The sequence below is a fragment of the Panthera pardus genome, unplaced genomic scaffold, assembly GCF_024362965.1.
Source record: "Panthera pardus isolate Hobbes unplaced genomic scaffold, ASM2436296v1 HiC_scaffold_24, whole genome shotgun sequence".
Classification (NCBI taxonomy): Eukaryota; Metazoa; Chordata; class Mammalia; order Carnivora; family Felidae; genus Panthera; species Panthera pardus.
The window spans coordinates 66123707-66138504 of record NW_026526810.1 but is presented as its reverse complement, the minus strand read 5'-3'; the positions used below and the strand labels follow the sequence as shown (position 1 = coordinate 66138504).

The window sequence follows — 14798 nt, the reverse complement described above, 5'->3', positions numbered from 1 at the left end:
ATTTGTGGAGGGCCTGGCACATAGTATCTCTGTGTTACCACTCTTTTCGCTTCCCATGCAAGAGAGTTCCTGACCCCTTTGCCCTCACCCAGACTTTGAAGCTGTCCTCCTGTGCCAGAGATTTGGGGAATCTGAATACTAGTTACAGTGTTGTTCTTGCTTTCTTTAAGACTCTGAAACTCTGTTTTCGCTGGCAGGTGCGTCCCTTTACTTTAGGCCAACTAAAGGAATTGTTGGGACGGACAGGAACTCTGGTGGAAGAGGCCTTCTGGATTGACAAGATCAAATCTCACTGCTTCGTAACGGTGAGGAAAGGATGCTGATCCTCTAGGTTGTGGCATAGATTTCCTTTTGTGACTAATGTGGGTGGAATTGAGGGCCCTGTGGCAAGTGGGAGGGATTGAGGCCTGTTGTGACCCTCCACCTTCTCCCTTCCTCCACCAGTACTCAACAGTAGAGGAAGCAGTTGCCACCCGCACAGCTCTACATGGGGTCAAGTGGCCCCAGTCCAACCCCAAATTCCTTTGTGCTGACTATGCTGAGCAAGAGGAGGTAAGAAACCTAGAGAAAGGAAGGAGGGGCAGGGGAGGCCATTATCTGCTAGAAACCAGCTGAGATCCTGGCCAAACCTGCAGTCATTGAGATTCCTTCTCCCTCTTCTCCCTCCCCCTTGGTTCCTTTAGTTGAACCATGGGCCTCCAAAATCTGTATGCCCTGGTACCTGGGCTCCTTCAGTGGGAGTGATATCATCTCCATCCTGACTGTCCTTGTCCCTCCTCTACCCACAGCTGGATTATCACCGGGGCCTCTTGGTGGACCGTCCCTCTGAAACTAAGACAGAGGAGCAGGGGGTACCACGGCCCCTGCACCCCCCGCCCCCACCCCCAGCCCAGCCACCACAGCATCCCCGGGCAGAACAGCGGGAGCAGGAGAGGGCGGTGCGGGAACAGTGGGCAGAGCGGGAACGGGAAATGGAGCGGCGGGAGCGAACTCGATCAGAGCGTGAATGGGATCGGGACAAAGTTCGAGAAGGGCCCCGCTCCCGATCACGGTCCCGTGACCGCCGCCGCAAGGAACGTGCGAAGTCTAAAGAAAAGAAGAGTGAGAAGAAAGGTACTTAGTGGTGGGGGCATACACACCCGTTAGTAGGGGTCCAAATGGGATGGGACACAGGGTCAGAGGCATAAAGTCTGACTTGCTTTCTTCCACTTCAGAGAAAGCTCAGGAGGAACCACCTGCCAAGCTGCTGGATGACCTTTTCCGTAAAACCAAGGCAGCTCCCTGCATCTATTGGCTCCCGCTGACTGACAGCCAGGTGAGTGCTCACCTTCCTGCTCCACTGAGAGTAGCACCCAGTCTTGCCGGCAGTCTGCGGAGAGAGTCACGTGACTAGAGGGTTGAGTAGGCCCAGGTGTTGGCTTAGGATAGTAAGGGGAGAAACTAAGCATCACAGAAAGAGGTAGTTTTAAGAACCACGTGCCAAGTATGCCACAGAGAAGCCAAACCCAAGAGGGTAAAAGGTTGACACAAAGACAGGAACTGGGTTTATATAGTTGTGTCAGCCATGCCTCTTGGAAATTGATTTTGGTTAGCCAAGAAATCCATTTTCTTTTAAAAAAAATTTTTTTTTTTTAACATTTATTTATTTTTGAGACAGAGAGAGACAGAGCATGAACAGGGGAGGGGCAGAGAGAGAGGGAGACACAGAATCGGAAGCAGGCTCCAGGCTCTGAGCCGTCAGCCCAGAGCCTGACGCTGGGCTCGAACTCACAGACCACGAGATCATGACCTGAGCCGAAGTCGGACGCTTAACCGACTGAGCCACCCAGGCACCCCAAGAAATCCGTTTTCTAGATTCGTCCACTTCTCTGCTTTTTTATTTCTAGGACTTTTTTTTTTTTTTTTTTTTTTTAATTATTTATTTATTTTGGGCACCTGGGTGGCTCGGTTGGTTCCATGTCTGACTTCAGCTCAGGTCATGATGTCACAGTTCAAGAGTTTCAAGCCCCCACGTTGGGCTCACTGCTGTCAGCGCACAGCCCACTTTGGATCCTTTGTCCCCCTCCGCCCCCACCCCTGCCCTGCTTGTGTGCTCTCTCTCTCTCTCTCTCAAAAATAAAAAAATTAAGAACATTTTTTTTTTTAATTATCTATTTAAGTGATTCCTACACCCCGTGTGGGGCTCCATCTCACAACCCCAGGATCAAGAGTTGCATGCTCTTCTGACTGAACCAGCCAAGCACCACTAGGATTTTTTGCTTTTTACTTGTTTGTTTGTTTGTTACTTGGATTTTTTGCTTTTTAAATTTAAGTTTCTTCGTGATGGGCCTTTTGGGAATTTGAGGCTGATATTACTCAACTAAACAGAAAAGTGGTTTGTTCACATCTAGGTAGCTAGGGAAATACCAGAGGCCAGGCATGACTGGTGCCACTACCTGTTGTGGGTATAAAAGGTAAAAACTTGGAGGGATTAGGACCCCAAGACAAAGAGATGTGATTGCTGACACTTCTTGCTTAACAGCAGAGCTGACAGTGACCCTGAGCTAGGAGGGCAGGGTCCAGATGCAGATAGACAAAGCAGGACTGGCATGAGCAGGGCCAAGATGCCTATTCTCTACATTTGCTGCCTGCTGCAGATTGTTCAGAAGGAGGCAGAGCGGGCCGAACGGGCCAAGGAGCGGGAGAAGCGGCGAAAGGAGCAAGAGGAGGAAGAGCAAAAGGAGCGGGAGAAGGAAGCAGAGCGGGAAAGGAACCGACAGCTGGAGCGGGAGAAGCGTCGAGAGCACAGCAGAGAGAGGGACAGGGAAAGAGAGAGGGAAAGGGAGCGTGACAGGGGTGATAGAGATCGGGATAGGGAGAGGGACCGGGAGCGAGGCAGGGAGAGGGACCGCAGAGACACCAAGCGCCACAGCAGGAGCCGGAGTCGGAGCACACCTGTGCGGGACCGGGGCGGGCGCCGTTAGCTGGGAAAACTTGAGAGGGAGAGCTGCAGGCATCAGCCACCCTGCCCTGGGGGGTTCGAGGCCACAGAGGGATAGGTACAATCTCTACCACCCTATAACCAGGGGTCTTTCACATCTTTTACCCAGTGCTGAAGTATGGCTGCCACCTGTCCCCACATACCAAATGGAGTAGTGGCCATCTTCCCCCCCCTCCCCAAAGCCCCACCCCCATAACCTATCTCTTGGGAGTTTGCCCTCTTCTCCCTCTCATTTCCCATGTTAAATCTGAGAGGGAAGAGCTAGGTTAGGGAGGGAGGTGGTTGGCCCAGAGGTGGGGAACAGCCAGAAGCCCCACACCTCTTTCATTTTTCCTCCATCCTGCTCACCACCTCCTTTGGGTACTCACACCCCCCTCTTGGGAACAGCCGGGGCCAGGACTGGGTCACCTATGAGCTGAATCAGCATCTCCTCCTGAGTCCCAGGGCCCCTGCAGTTCCCAGTCTCTTCTGTCCTGCAGTCCTTGCCTCTTGCCCACCGGTTCCACTTTATATCCACCTTTTCCTTTTGTTCAATTTTTATTTTTATTTTTTTTATTATTAAATGATGTGGTCTATGGAAAATAATAAAAATCTGACTTAGTTTTAACTAGTGTGTATTACTGGCCTTCCTTGGGCAGGGCGTGGGGGAGAGCCAAACTGAGTTGAAGAGGACTGGTAGCATGGAAGCACCACTGTTTGCACTCCATACACTTGTTCAGGAAGCCTGCTGCTTCCTGGAGCAGGGAATTCCCGCCCTCCATCTCTGCCTTGGCTGTAACTACGTCGCCACAGAGGATCTAACTCACTGGAGGGCAGAGAGGGGAAGACCCCTGCCAAGAGGAGTGTTGGTTGGAGGGTTGAGGAGGTTCCCAGTCCTTCCTGTGGTGTAGGCTTTTGGTCACCTGCTCGCCTCCTTCAAGGCGCCTCCCACGGCTGCCGCCAGGGGGCGGCAGCCACTAGCTCAAAGGGAACCTGTAAAGGAGCTTCCCAAAAAGGCTCCACTCCCCACCTCCGTCCCCTCCCGCTGCTGGCGTGCCTCGGGCCCTGACCTGTTCCCTGGGCTCAGCCCGCGGTCTCCCTGGACCCTTCTGCCGGGCTTAAGCGCTGCCCCAGTCGGCCCGCTCTGGTGCCCCGCACCGGCCCCCCCAAATGCCGCCGCCTTGTGGCCGGGGTTTATAGCCGCCCCAGAGGCCGCCCCGGGAGCTGGAGCCGGGCCTCTCCGCAGCGGGCTCCTAATTCCCCGCCTCACCACACGCTCGCCCTTCGCCCCGTTGCGGGCGGTGTGCGGGGGCCGCTCGGCGCTCCCGGCTTCACCCTCTTCGCCAGCCGTTGGAAGACGGCCTGGCGCCGGGGCCTGGACGTCCTCCCGCCCGAGTGGCCCGCCGGGCGCTGCGGGCCCGGCCCGGGAGGGGCGCTGCATCTGTATGCGCCCGGCGGCCCGGCAGCGCCGCCCCCGCCCCCGCCGCGCGGGCCCGGGCTGGCCGGGGAGGGTCGGAGGCTGGGCTCTCTCCCGCGCGCCGCGGAGCCGCCTCGCTCCTCCGCAGGCGGAGCCTCCTTCCCCCGCCCCCTCCGTCTCGCTCCCTTGTTCTCGCCGGGGCCGCTCAGACCTGCAGCGGAGCCGCGGCGCCCGCTCCGATCCGCTCGGGGCTGCGCCCCCGGGACCCGGCGACGGGGGCGGGCGGGGACGCTCCCCGCCGGCCTGGGCCTCTCGGCACTGCCAGGTAAGGGCGCCTGCCCCGGAGCCCGGGGTCGACAACCCGCGGAGGGGCAGCAGGGGGCCCGCAGCCTGCGGGTGTCTTCAGAGCGGTGCGCTCCGCGGCTGGGAGCCCACTGCCCGCTCCCGTCTCCCGCGCTCTACCTCTTTCCCTTCTTCCCCGCACCTACTCTCCCTCCTTTCCCCATTTTCCTCTCCCTCGATTTCTCTTCATCCTGCCTTCTCTCTGCCTGTTTGCTTCCTCCGCCTCTTCCCTCTCCCTCTTGCCCTGTCTTTCTCCATCTCCTCTTCCTCTTTGCCTTTTCCTTCCCCTACCTTTCCTTTCCTTTCTCTTTGCCTTTTCCCGCTCTCCTTTCCTTTCCCCGTCCCTTCCCTTTCGCCTCCTCTTCCCTTCCCGCTATCCTGTTTCCCACTCCTCCAGCCCTTCCCTTCTCCTCGTCCCGCCTCCCGCTCTGGTCTCCCCGCTTCCCTCCGGCTTCCCTCTTCGGCTTCCCTCTTCCCTCGGGGGCGGGGGGAGGGGGGCGCAAAGGACTGGCAGGTGTGTATCTGCTCTGGGGAAGGAGGGGTGGCAGCCACAGCTACCTGAGGGATGCCCCCCAGGAGGAGAGGGAGGAGACAGCAGTGGGAAGGGTCCTCTCTCCAGCTCCCTTCCCGAAGCCCCTCCTGGCCACCCCCTCTCCCAGATTGAAGTTCTCCAGGCCTGGCCTGACCCCCCGTAGCTGAGGGCTGCCCCTGTCTGCCCATCACACACAGAAAGCCCCTCTGCCCTCCTCCCAACCATTCCCAAGCCTGTTACCTATGACTCTTCTCTGCCTATCACACATCCAGGCTGCCTCCTTTGATCTCTTTCCTTGTGTCTCTTGCTGCCATTCTGTATCAGTCTGTGCCGGACAGTGCCTGAGTCTGGGTCTCACCCTCAGTAACGTTGTATCTGTACTCTCTGCTCTCCCTTCTCAGCCTCCTGGCCCTGGCCCCCAACTCTACCCCCTCTTCTTTCAGGGCCGGCCCTCCACTCTGGAGTCCCCCTTCAAGGACTTCGGCTGGCAGTATGAGCTGGGGGCAGGTTCTGGAGAGGTGGGGTTCTCCGTGAAAGAGGGACTTTCACAGGCTTGCAACCCTGTCTTTGGCTGCACTCCTTGTCATTGCTCAGCCTGACCCTAGACACCCTGACACCACACCTCCATGAGTCCCAGCCTCTGGATTTTAAGCCCTTTCTCTGGCAGTCCCCATCTCCTCCAACCCCCTGGCTGCATGCCCAACCTGGGAGAACAGGAGCCACATTTAGGGTTCTAAACCCTTCCGGCATCCCCTCTCCTGTTTTCTTCCCCAGCTTCTTGACTCAGAGTTGACTGGCCAGAGATTTATCAGCTTGTAGGGCTGGAGGTGAATACAGGCAGAGCCTGGGTGGAGAGAAGGATCAGACTGTCTGCTCTCAGTCTGGGTTCTGGGCAGTGGGATGTCTGGTTCCTTGGAGGTCTGATCTTCAGCATCGAACTTTGGTTGGGGGGTGGGGAGAGTTAAGGGTTTCTTTGACCCTGAACAACTACCTGTCCTACAGGTGTGGATCCATGGGGTAGCTCCAACACATCTGCCCCTCTGCCCCGGCCAGCTCATGCCTCAGTACCCAGGGACAGTGAACAGAGCCCCGGCTGGAGCCCAAACATGTGGGGTCTGGTGAGGCTCCTCCTGGCCTGGCTGGGTGGCTGGGGCTGCATGGGGCGCCTGGCAGCCCCAGCCCGGGCCTGGGCAGGGTCCCGGGGGGGCCCAGGACCAGTACTGCTACGGAACCGAAGGAGCTGGGTGTGGAACCAGTTCTTTGTCATTGAGGAATATGCCGGTCCAGAGCCCGTCCTTATTGGTAAGGTAAGGATCAGCCCTTCCCATGTCTACCTTGACTCGAGGCCCTTGGGCCCTGCCCTGCAACTTTGTCACTTCTACAATGACCTTGGTCCCTCAGGACTCCCAACGTTCCACCCAGTCATAGACTTAGACTCTTTAACCTTCTGTCCCTATGCTTGGAACCCGCTGCCATTTTTCCCTGACCCCTACAGCTGCACTCGGATGTGGACAGGGGCGAGGGCCGCACCAAGTACCTGCTGACCGGGGAGGGGGCAGGCACTGTATTTGTGATTGATGAGGCCACAGGCAATATCCATGTCACCAAGAGCCTGGACCGAGAGGAGAAGGCACAGTACGTGCTGCTTGCCCAAGCTGTGGACCGAGCCTCAAACCGGCCTCTGGAGCCCCCTTCAGAGTTTATCATCAAGGTGCAAGACATCAACGACAATCCACCTATCTTTCCCCTCGGGCCCTACCACGCCACAGTGCCCGAGATGTCCAATGTCGGTGAGTACCCCAACTCTGACCATCCTGGGGTCCGTCTCCTGGAGCACCCTCATCTCTCCTTCCCGCATTGCCATCATGTCTGGGTCCCCCTCATCTGCTGTTCCTTCCCACCTGGCCCTGCCCCTGCTGAGTGGGGGTGCCGGGACGGCCCACAGGGACATCAGTGATCCAGGTGACGGCTCACGATGCCGATGACCCCAGCTACGGGAACAGCGCCAAGCTGGTGTACACCGTGCTGGATGGACTGCCTTTCTTCTCTGTCGACCCCCAGACTGGTGAGAATAGGGCTCAGGAACCTGGGGGGGCAGCCATGGGAACAGGCACCCCCTGACCCCTCGTCTCTCCCCAGGAGTGGTGCGGACCGCCATCCCCAACATGGACCGGGAGACACAGGAGGAGTTCTTGGTGGTGATTCAGGCCAAGGACATGGGCGGCCACATGGGGGGGCTGTCGGGCAGCACTACAGTGACAGTCACCCTCAGCGATGTCAACGACAACCCCCCCAAGTTCCCTCAAAGTAAGGGGCCAGTGCTGCCACCTGACCCATCCTTTGACTGCCCCACCCCCTACGGCCTCTGGAGAAGTCTTCTCTCCCGCCCCTCCCTTAGCCAGCCCCCAGGAGAAGGAAGTGCTGGGGGAGGGAGGAGGGCTGGGACCCCTCTAAGAATGTTTCCTCTCCATCCACACCCAAGGCCTGTACCAGTTCTCTGTGGTGGAGACTGCTGGGCCAGGCACCCTAGTGGGCCGTCTGCGGGCCCAGGACCCAGACCTGGGGGACAACGCCCTCATGGCATACAGCATCCTGGACGGAGAGGGGTCCGAGGCCTTCAGCATCAGCACAGACTCCCAGGGTCGAGATGGGCTTCTCACTGTCCGCAAGGTTAGTCTCCTGTCTGCTAACGCTTGCAGACTCACTCATGCGTGCCTCCTGCCCCATGAGGCACCCCTCTAACTGGTCTACAACAGACTCGGGACCACGTTTGGAGCTTAGGGATCATGGTCATCTAGTCCTCTTTCAGATGAGGGACTGGGGCCCAGCAAGGGGGAATGACTGGCTCAGGACTTTTTATGTAGCCAGTCTGTGGTGGAGCTGGAGGCACACCTAGAGTTACGGACTAAGTCATCTGCCTCACTCGGACCACTGCAGCCACTGCCTCTCAGGTGCCCACCTCTCCTGTCAGGTGGGCTGAGCACTGGTTGCATGGAGAGGGGACCTCTCTCTCACCTCCTGGGAGCTTGGGCCTGCCCTGGTTTCCATGTGCCTCAGTCACTCCCCGTCCCCTCCCCATAGCCCCTAGACTTTGAGACCCAGCGCTCCTATTCCTTCCGTGTGGAGGCCACCAACACCCTCATCGACCCAGCTTACCTGCGGCGAGGGCCCTTCAAGGACGTGGCCTCGGTACGCGTGGCTGTGCAGGATGCCCCAGAGCCCCCTGCCTTCACCCAGGCTGCCTATCACCTGGCAGTGCCTGAGAACAAAGCTCCCGGGACGCTGGTGGGCCAGGTCTCAGCCTCTGACCTGGATTCCCCAGCCAGCCCAATCAGGTGAGCTGGGGTGTGGGCAGGGGAAGGGCCGGGACTCAGGGAAGGAGCTCAGCAGCAGGCTATTCCCACTGAGGATGGGTCCCCTTCATGGAAAAATCACACTCACCTCCTGGCAGAGGTCTCCCACTCTGCGGGGCTGGGGGCCAGGGGAGGGCTGGAGGACCTGGCTAATTAACGCTCTCCAATTCCACCCATCCCTCTGAGAGGATAACAGTGGCACTTCCCAGTGGCGGTGCAAGCAAATGCAATCTCTTGCGAGGAGCTTGGTGGATGGGTGATGGCTACCACTATTGCTTCACATTTTACCAAACGCTTGACCACATTCAATTCTCACGACAGCCCCGTGAAGTAGGCATGATCATCACCCGTTGTTTTAGAGACGAGGCCCCGAGAACTTAAGTTACTTGCCCAAGGTTACATCGCCAGAGTTGGGATCCAAATCCGGATTTGTCTGCCTTGAGAAGAGCCACTCTTCCCACCTCTGGGCATCCCTGTCACAGGAATGAGGGAGGTGCTGGCGTCATTGCCATTTTGTGGTTAAGTAAGGAGAGGTTGAACGATTCACCCAAGGTCACACAGCTGGTCTGAGGCAAAGCAAAGCTGAAACACAGGTCCCTGGGTCCCCAAAACAGAGCCCAGAAGTCTGACAGACAGATCATATCTACCCCTTTTCCACCTCTTCCTCTCCCAAACCCATGAAACCCAGTCCCCCTGAGTCTTAGGACAGGTGTTTAATGTTTATGACTTCCCCAAATGATTTGTTTTTTAAGGGGACCCTAATGTGAATCATGGCTCTGGGTACACGGGGGAGGCTTAGCCCAGACGAGCTCGGGCCCTCTGCCCAGAAGAGCCAAGAGGCCCAGCAAGGCAAACAGAAGGGAGGGAGGGGTAGCAGCCAGCTCCGGCCCTGCCCCAGATCTGCCCCCAGCTCCACTCCGTCTTCCCCAGATACTCCATCCTCCCCCACTCGGATCCAGAGCGCTGCTTCTCTATCGAGCCTGAAGACGGCACCATCCGCACGGTGGTGCCCCTGGACCGCGAGACTCGTGTCTGGCACAACCTCACAGTGTTGGCCACAGAGCTCGGTGAGGAGCCCTGGGCCCCCAGGAGAGGGGAAAGCAGCAGCCTCCTGGCAGAGGAGCTGTCCCTGAGCAGGGGGAGTTGGGGGGGGGGGGAGGGGCAGTCACTGCCACCACTCCTCACTGTGTGCAGCGCTGGGTCCCCAGCCTGGATCATCACCACAGGCAGGCCTTCTGGTCTCTGAGGCTGGACTGCCCTGGGCACAGTGGGTCTGCCTGCACATTCCCCTGACTTTAAATTCACTCCCATGCCTGACTTTCCCCAACTGGGAAACAAACCTAACCTCAGATAGCTTCCAACCCCTAACAAACCCCAACCTGCACCTTGGCAGACCCTGCCCTTCCCACTGTCTGCTGCAGGCTGAAGCCAGGGTTCAGGGAAGGGCTGGGTCCCTCCTCTGGGGGCTGATTGGGGGGGCCCCAGAAGCCCCTCTCAGGGAAGCCCCGCAGAGAGCCCTCAAGGTAGAGGAGAGGGCCCAGCTCCTGCCCCTGTCAGCCACCAGTCACCAGCAGCATGGGTTGACTACCTCTGGGCAGCCATGGCCACCGGAGATAGGAAGACCTCCTTCCCCTTTGTGAACCCCCCCTTCTCACCCCTGTTCACGCCCCAGGGTCTCCTACATTTTCTCTCTGTGTCCTGTCTGTGGGAGTTGTAACTGTGTGCACAGATGTTTGTACGTGTCAGTAAAGAACTATATAGTATGTGTACGTGTGAGTGTGTACTTACATGTGTGTATAATTCTGTGTGTGTGAAAATACACACACGTATTTGTGTGTATATGTAGTTGAGTATAGAATATTTGTGCATATGTGTAATTTGATGTATATGATAATAGGTACAGTGGCCATTTATATATATCGTTTTGCATGTGTGAGTGTTTGCGAACAGGTAATTTATTACTTATTGTGTATCAGGCACTGTTCTAAGTACCAAATGTGAACGAATTAATGTAATCACCACTACAACTTTATGTGGGAGGTATGATTAGTTCCCCATTTGAAAATAAGGAAACTCGGGCAGAGAGAAGTTAAGTAACTTCCCAAGGTCACACAGACGTTAAGTGGAAGAGCCATCAGACCCAGTCAGGCTGCAGAATCAGAGCAGTTATCTCCTCTCGGTGTAGAATTTTCTGTGTATGGGCTTATGTTTATGCCCATGTTGCTGTGTGTTACATAGAAGTGCTTGTGTATCTGTCCGTGGGAATGCCCCTGCGTGTTTACATAGTGTGTTTGTAGTTGCCTGTGTATACGTAGCCGTGTGTGTGAGTGTGTGTGTGTGTGTGTGTGTGTGCGTGTGCGCGTGTGCACGCGCATGCTCCCCTCCCTGCCTTCTCACCCTCCCACCAAATCCTGTTCTGCAACAAACCCCAATATCAAGTAGCAGGCCCCAGGTCCTGACTGCACAGAAGGAATGGAGCCCCAAACCCTTGGCTGGGGAGCCCACTCAGCCTCCCTTGCCCAGGCTGGGACCTTAGCCCCTTCACCAGGGCTAGCCAGCTCTCTCCCCACCTGGGGAAGGACTAAAGAATGTGGGAGGCTCAACCAGGAGAGGTGAGCACTAGGGTGGGCAGGGGTACCTGTTTTCCATTCTCTCTTGGATGGCATTGGCAGTGAGGAGCAAGGCAGGGCAATGATGAAGCCACCTGATAAAGGGATGCATGAAGAAGGGGGCCTGTGTCTAGCTCTGGTACCCAGGCTGGCCTGGCTCCCCAAGGCCAACTCTAAGTGATACTCATTGCTATACCATGGCCTCCCAGACCTCTGATGGGGTGTGTGTGTGTGTGTGTGTGTGTGTGTGTGTGTGTGTGTGCGCGCGCGTGCATGTGTCTGTCTCTGTCCCACGCACGCTGTGTATGAAATGCATTCTCTCGACCCGGGGGGCTGGTGACACTGTATTCACTGTATATATCCAACATCCACTTCGTGTGTGTTGTATTTGCTTTAAATGCTGAGTGTACATCGAATATATGGTATGAATGTGTTTATTTCATGACTATTGTATGTGTGCATCCTGTATGCACTTTGTGTCTACCTTTCATTCACGGTGCATGTGCCCTGCATGTGGGTTATTGTATGTATGTATTGTGGGTGCTTCCCTCCTGCCGAATGTGTGTGCTGCATTGCACATATCTTGGCTACCACGGGAATGTTGTGTGCACTTGGTGTTGCTCCTTTCATTTCACAATGCTGTTTCTCACTCGCATATTGCGTGCATATCTCGTGTGTTGCACGTGCATGCTGTGTGCTGCATGTGGCATCCATGCCCGTGCACCCTGTGTGCTGTGTGTAAACTGTGGCGTGTGTGCGTGTTTGGGGTGTACGTGTTCGTGTTCTGGCTTCAGACAGCTCCGCACAGGCCTCCCGCGTGCAAGTGGCCATCCAGACCTTGGATGAGAATGACAACGCCCCCCAGCTGGCCGAGCCCTATGACACCTTTGTGTGTGATTCTGCAGCCCCTGGCCAGGTGAGCCGCTGAGGCAGCAGGGTTGGGACCTCAAGACCTTCAGCTGCCCACTCCATACAAGGCCTCTCTTCTTCCTCCCAGCTGATTCAGGTCATCCGGGCTCTGGACAGAGATGAAGTTGGCAACAGTAGCCGTGTCTCCCTTCAAGGGCCTCTGGGGCCTGATGCCAACTTCACTGTCCGAGACAATCGAGGTGGGTAGCCTTCTACCACTGTGCCTGTGCCTGCCTCCCTGCTCTTCTCTTCCTCTGCCACCCCCTAGCCCAGTCGGCCTGACTCCTGACCCACATATCTGGGCCCCCCACTCAACAGAAAGTGGATGGGGATTTGCACGTTTTTGCTCTTTGCAAACCTTCCCCATCGGAAGCTGTCTCCGTGGGTTGCACCCACCCTACAGGGGAGGTGTCCCCGGAGATAGCCAACACCTTCCCTCTCCCACAGATGGCTCTGCCAGCCTGCTGCTGCCCTCTCGTCCTGCTCCGCCCCGCCAGGCACCCTATCTGGTTCCCATAGAGCTGTGGGACTGGGGACAGCCAGCTATGAGCAGCACTGCCACAGTGACTGTCAGCGTGTGCCGCTGCCGTCCTGATGGCTCTGTGGCGTCCTGCCGGCCCGAGGCGCAGCTCTCCCCCGCTGGGCTCAGCACTGGGGCCCTGCTTGCCATCATCACCTGCGTGGGCACCTTGCTTGGTGAGTCAGACCACCGTGGGACACAGATGTGGGGTCCAAGGCTGCAGGGGGTATAGAGAGGAGCCAGATCCCTGGACACAGGGAAATCCACCCTAGGGCATGAAGGAAGCATCATGCCTGGATTTTCCCACTGCCTCATGTGTCCAAGAGAAAAGCTCTGGCCTCATTTCCCTGACATACCCATCCGCAATGACAGCAACAAGCCATAAAAACTGTTTATTGAACCCTGACTCTGGAGCACGTGTGGTGCCCAGCACATCACTCATGCTATTTCCTTTCATCCTTTGAACAGCTCTAAGAGGTAAATTTGTTCTCCCTGTTTTCCACACAAACCCTCTAAAGGGTCAAAGAGGTTCAGAGAAGCCAAGCAACTTCCCACAGTCACACAGCTACTAAGGGGTGAAGTCAGGACTCAAACAAGGTTTGCCAGATGTCAGACCAAGGTCTTGCCACCCCTAGGCCACACTGTCTCCTCTGTCTCCCAACCTGCCTGCGGTTCAGAACGGAACCAGGCGCCCTGTTCCGGGCCCTGCGGGCTCAGCGGCCTGTGTGCGCCTCTCCCTCAGCGCTGGTGGTGCTCTTTGTGGCCCTGCGGCGGCAGAAGCAGGAAGCGCTGATGGTGCTGGAGGAGGAGGACGTCCGCGAGAACATCATCACCTACGATGACGAGGGCGGCGGCGAAGAGGACACCGAGGCCTTCGACATCAGCGCACTGCAGAACCCCGACGGGGCGGGCCCACCGAACCCGGGCCCTCCAGCGCGCCGCGACGTGCTGCCCCGGGCCCGGGCGCCACGCCAGCCCAGGCCCCCCGGCCCCTCTGACGTGGCCCAGCTCCTGGCGCTGCGGCTCCGCGAGGCGGACGATGACCCCAGCGTGCCGCCCTACGATTCGGTGCAGGTGTACGGCTACGAGGGCCGGGGCTCCTCCTGCGGCTCCCTCAGCTCCCTGGGCTCCGGCAGCGAAGCGGGGGGCGCCTCCGGCCCCACCGAACCACTGGACGACTGGGGGCCGCTCTTCCGCACCCTGGCTGAGCTGTATGGGGCCAAGGAGCCCCCCGCCCCCTGAGAGCCGGCCCTGGCCCTGCCCGCCGCGGTGGGGCAGCCCGCACAGGCCCTCTGAGTGAGCTCCCCCAGGGTCCAGGCAGGCGGCAGCAGCCCAGGGGCCCCCAGGCCTCCTTTCCTCCCTGTGTCCCTCCTCCCAGCTTCCCCAGGGCAACCTCCTTCTTACCTCCCTCCTCCTGAGTCTGTGTGTCTCCCTCCAGGGATCTCTGTCTCTTTCTGTAACGCTCTCCTGTCTGGGTCTGGATTGTGTGGCTCGACTGTGAATCTGTTCTTTCACTGTGATTCCACTCTCTCTGTGACTCTGTTTTTGTCTCCCGGATTCTAAATCTCTCTCACACCCTCTCTCTGTCTCCCTTGCCCACATACATGCTCTGTGTCTGTCTCCTGCCCACATCTGCCTGCATTCTCTCTGGGTCCCTGTGACTGGCTTTTTGGTTTTTTCTGTTGACCATCCCAAAAGCAAGAGAAACTTCCAGCCACTGCTGCCCACCCTCCTGCAGGGGATGTTCGGCCCCAGGTCAGTGTCCCTAGATGATGGGCCTGGGGGAACAGGGATGGCCTGAAGCCCTCCTCCACTCACCACCTCGACCCCGGGCTCTCCTGTCTTTACAGACCTGCCCGCATGGTTCCATCCATCACTCATGGCCTCATCCTGGCTCCACTGGCCTCCAGCAGAGAGAGGGTGCCAGCCCACCTCCCAGGGCGAGAGCTCCAGCACACCCCACTCCCGCCATGGCCGCCTCCCTGGAGCTCTGCCCAGCTGTTGGCCTGCCTTGGGCATCCCAGCTCTGGGCATTGTCTTGCGAGCTTCCCAGGCCCCAGGGGGAGGGGAGGGGAAGGAAAGAAAAGAGGGAGGCAGCTGGGGAAGGGGAAAAAGGGAGGAAGGGGAGAGGCCTCCATCTCTAATTTCATAATAAAC

General features: G+C 57.8%; 2 protein-coding genes across 10 annotated transcripts in view; both read left to right on the top strand.

Moving 5' to 3' along the window:
- Positions 1–3587, top strand: part of ACIN1 (apoptotic chromatin condensation inducer 1) — a 33950-nt gene extending 30363 nt beyond the window's left edge. For all 7 annotated transcript variants that reach the window (XM_019429429.2, XM_019429428.2, XM_019429427.2 and 4 more), the window contains 5 exons: positions 198–305; positions 445–552; positions 789–1113; positions 1215–1315; positions 2637–3587. In XM_019429429.2, coding sequence (XP_019284974.1) covers positions 198–305; positions 445–552; positions 789–1113; positions 1215–1315; positions 2637–2963 — 969 coding nt within the window. In that variant the 3' untranslated portion in view covers positions 2964–3587. The remainder of the gene's footprint in view (positions 1–197; positions 306–444; positions 553–788; positions 1114–1214; positions 1316–2636) is intronic.
- An 840-nt stretch (positions 3588–4427) lies between these two features.
- On the top strand, positions 4428–14798 carry CDH24 (cadherin 24). Of its 3 annotated transcripts, XM_019429433.2 has the most exons (14): positions 4431–4701; positions 5694–5768; positions 6253–6557; positions 6746–7040; positions 7196–7315; positions 7390–7557; positions 7733–7920; positions 8332–8585; positions 9534–9670; positions 12007–12128; positions 12210–12321; positions 12569–12817; positions 13384–14396; positions 14492–14798. In XM_019429433.2, exons 3-13 carry the CDS (start codon positions 6357–6359, stop codon positions 13881–13883), a joined length of 2346 nt encoding a protein of 781 aa, XP_019284978.2. In that variant the 5' UTR covers positions 4431–4701; positions 5694–5768; positions 6253–6356; the 3' UTR covers positions 13884–14396; positions 14492–14798. The 3 variants fall into 3 exon arrangements, with proteins under 3 accessions (XP_019284977.2, XP_019284978.2, XP_019284976.2); XM_019429432.2 differs by lacking the exon at positions 5694–5768 and having other exon boundaries at positions 4428–4701; positions 6860–7040; XM_019429431.2 differs by lacking the exon at positions 5694–5768.

What these genes read in the sequence shown, in the direction of transcription:
- CDH24 (XM_019429431.2), top strand. Translation starts at nt 6,357, where the DNA reads ATGTGGGGTCTGGTGAGGCTCCTCCTGGCCTGGCTGGGTGGCTGGGGC. An exon ending in GCCCGAGATGTCCAATGTCG is followed by an intron (nt 7,041 to 7,195) that starts GTGAGTACCCCA and finishes GACGGCCCACAG; the next exon opens with GGACATCAGTGATCCAGGTG. An exon ending in CTCTGTCGACCCCCAGACTG is followed by an intron (nt 7,316 to 7,389) that starts GTGAGAATAGGG and finishes GTCTCTCCCCAG; the next exon opens with GAGTGGTGCGGACCGCCATC.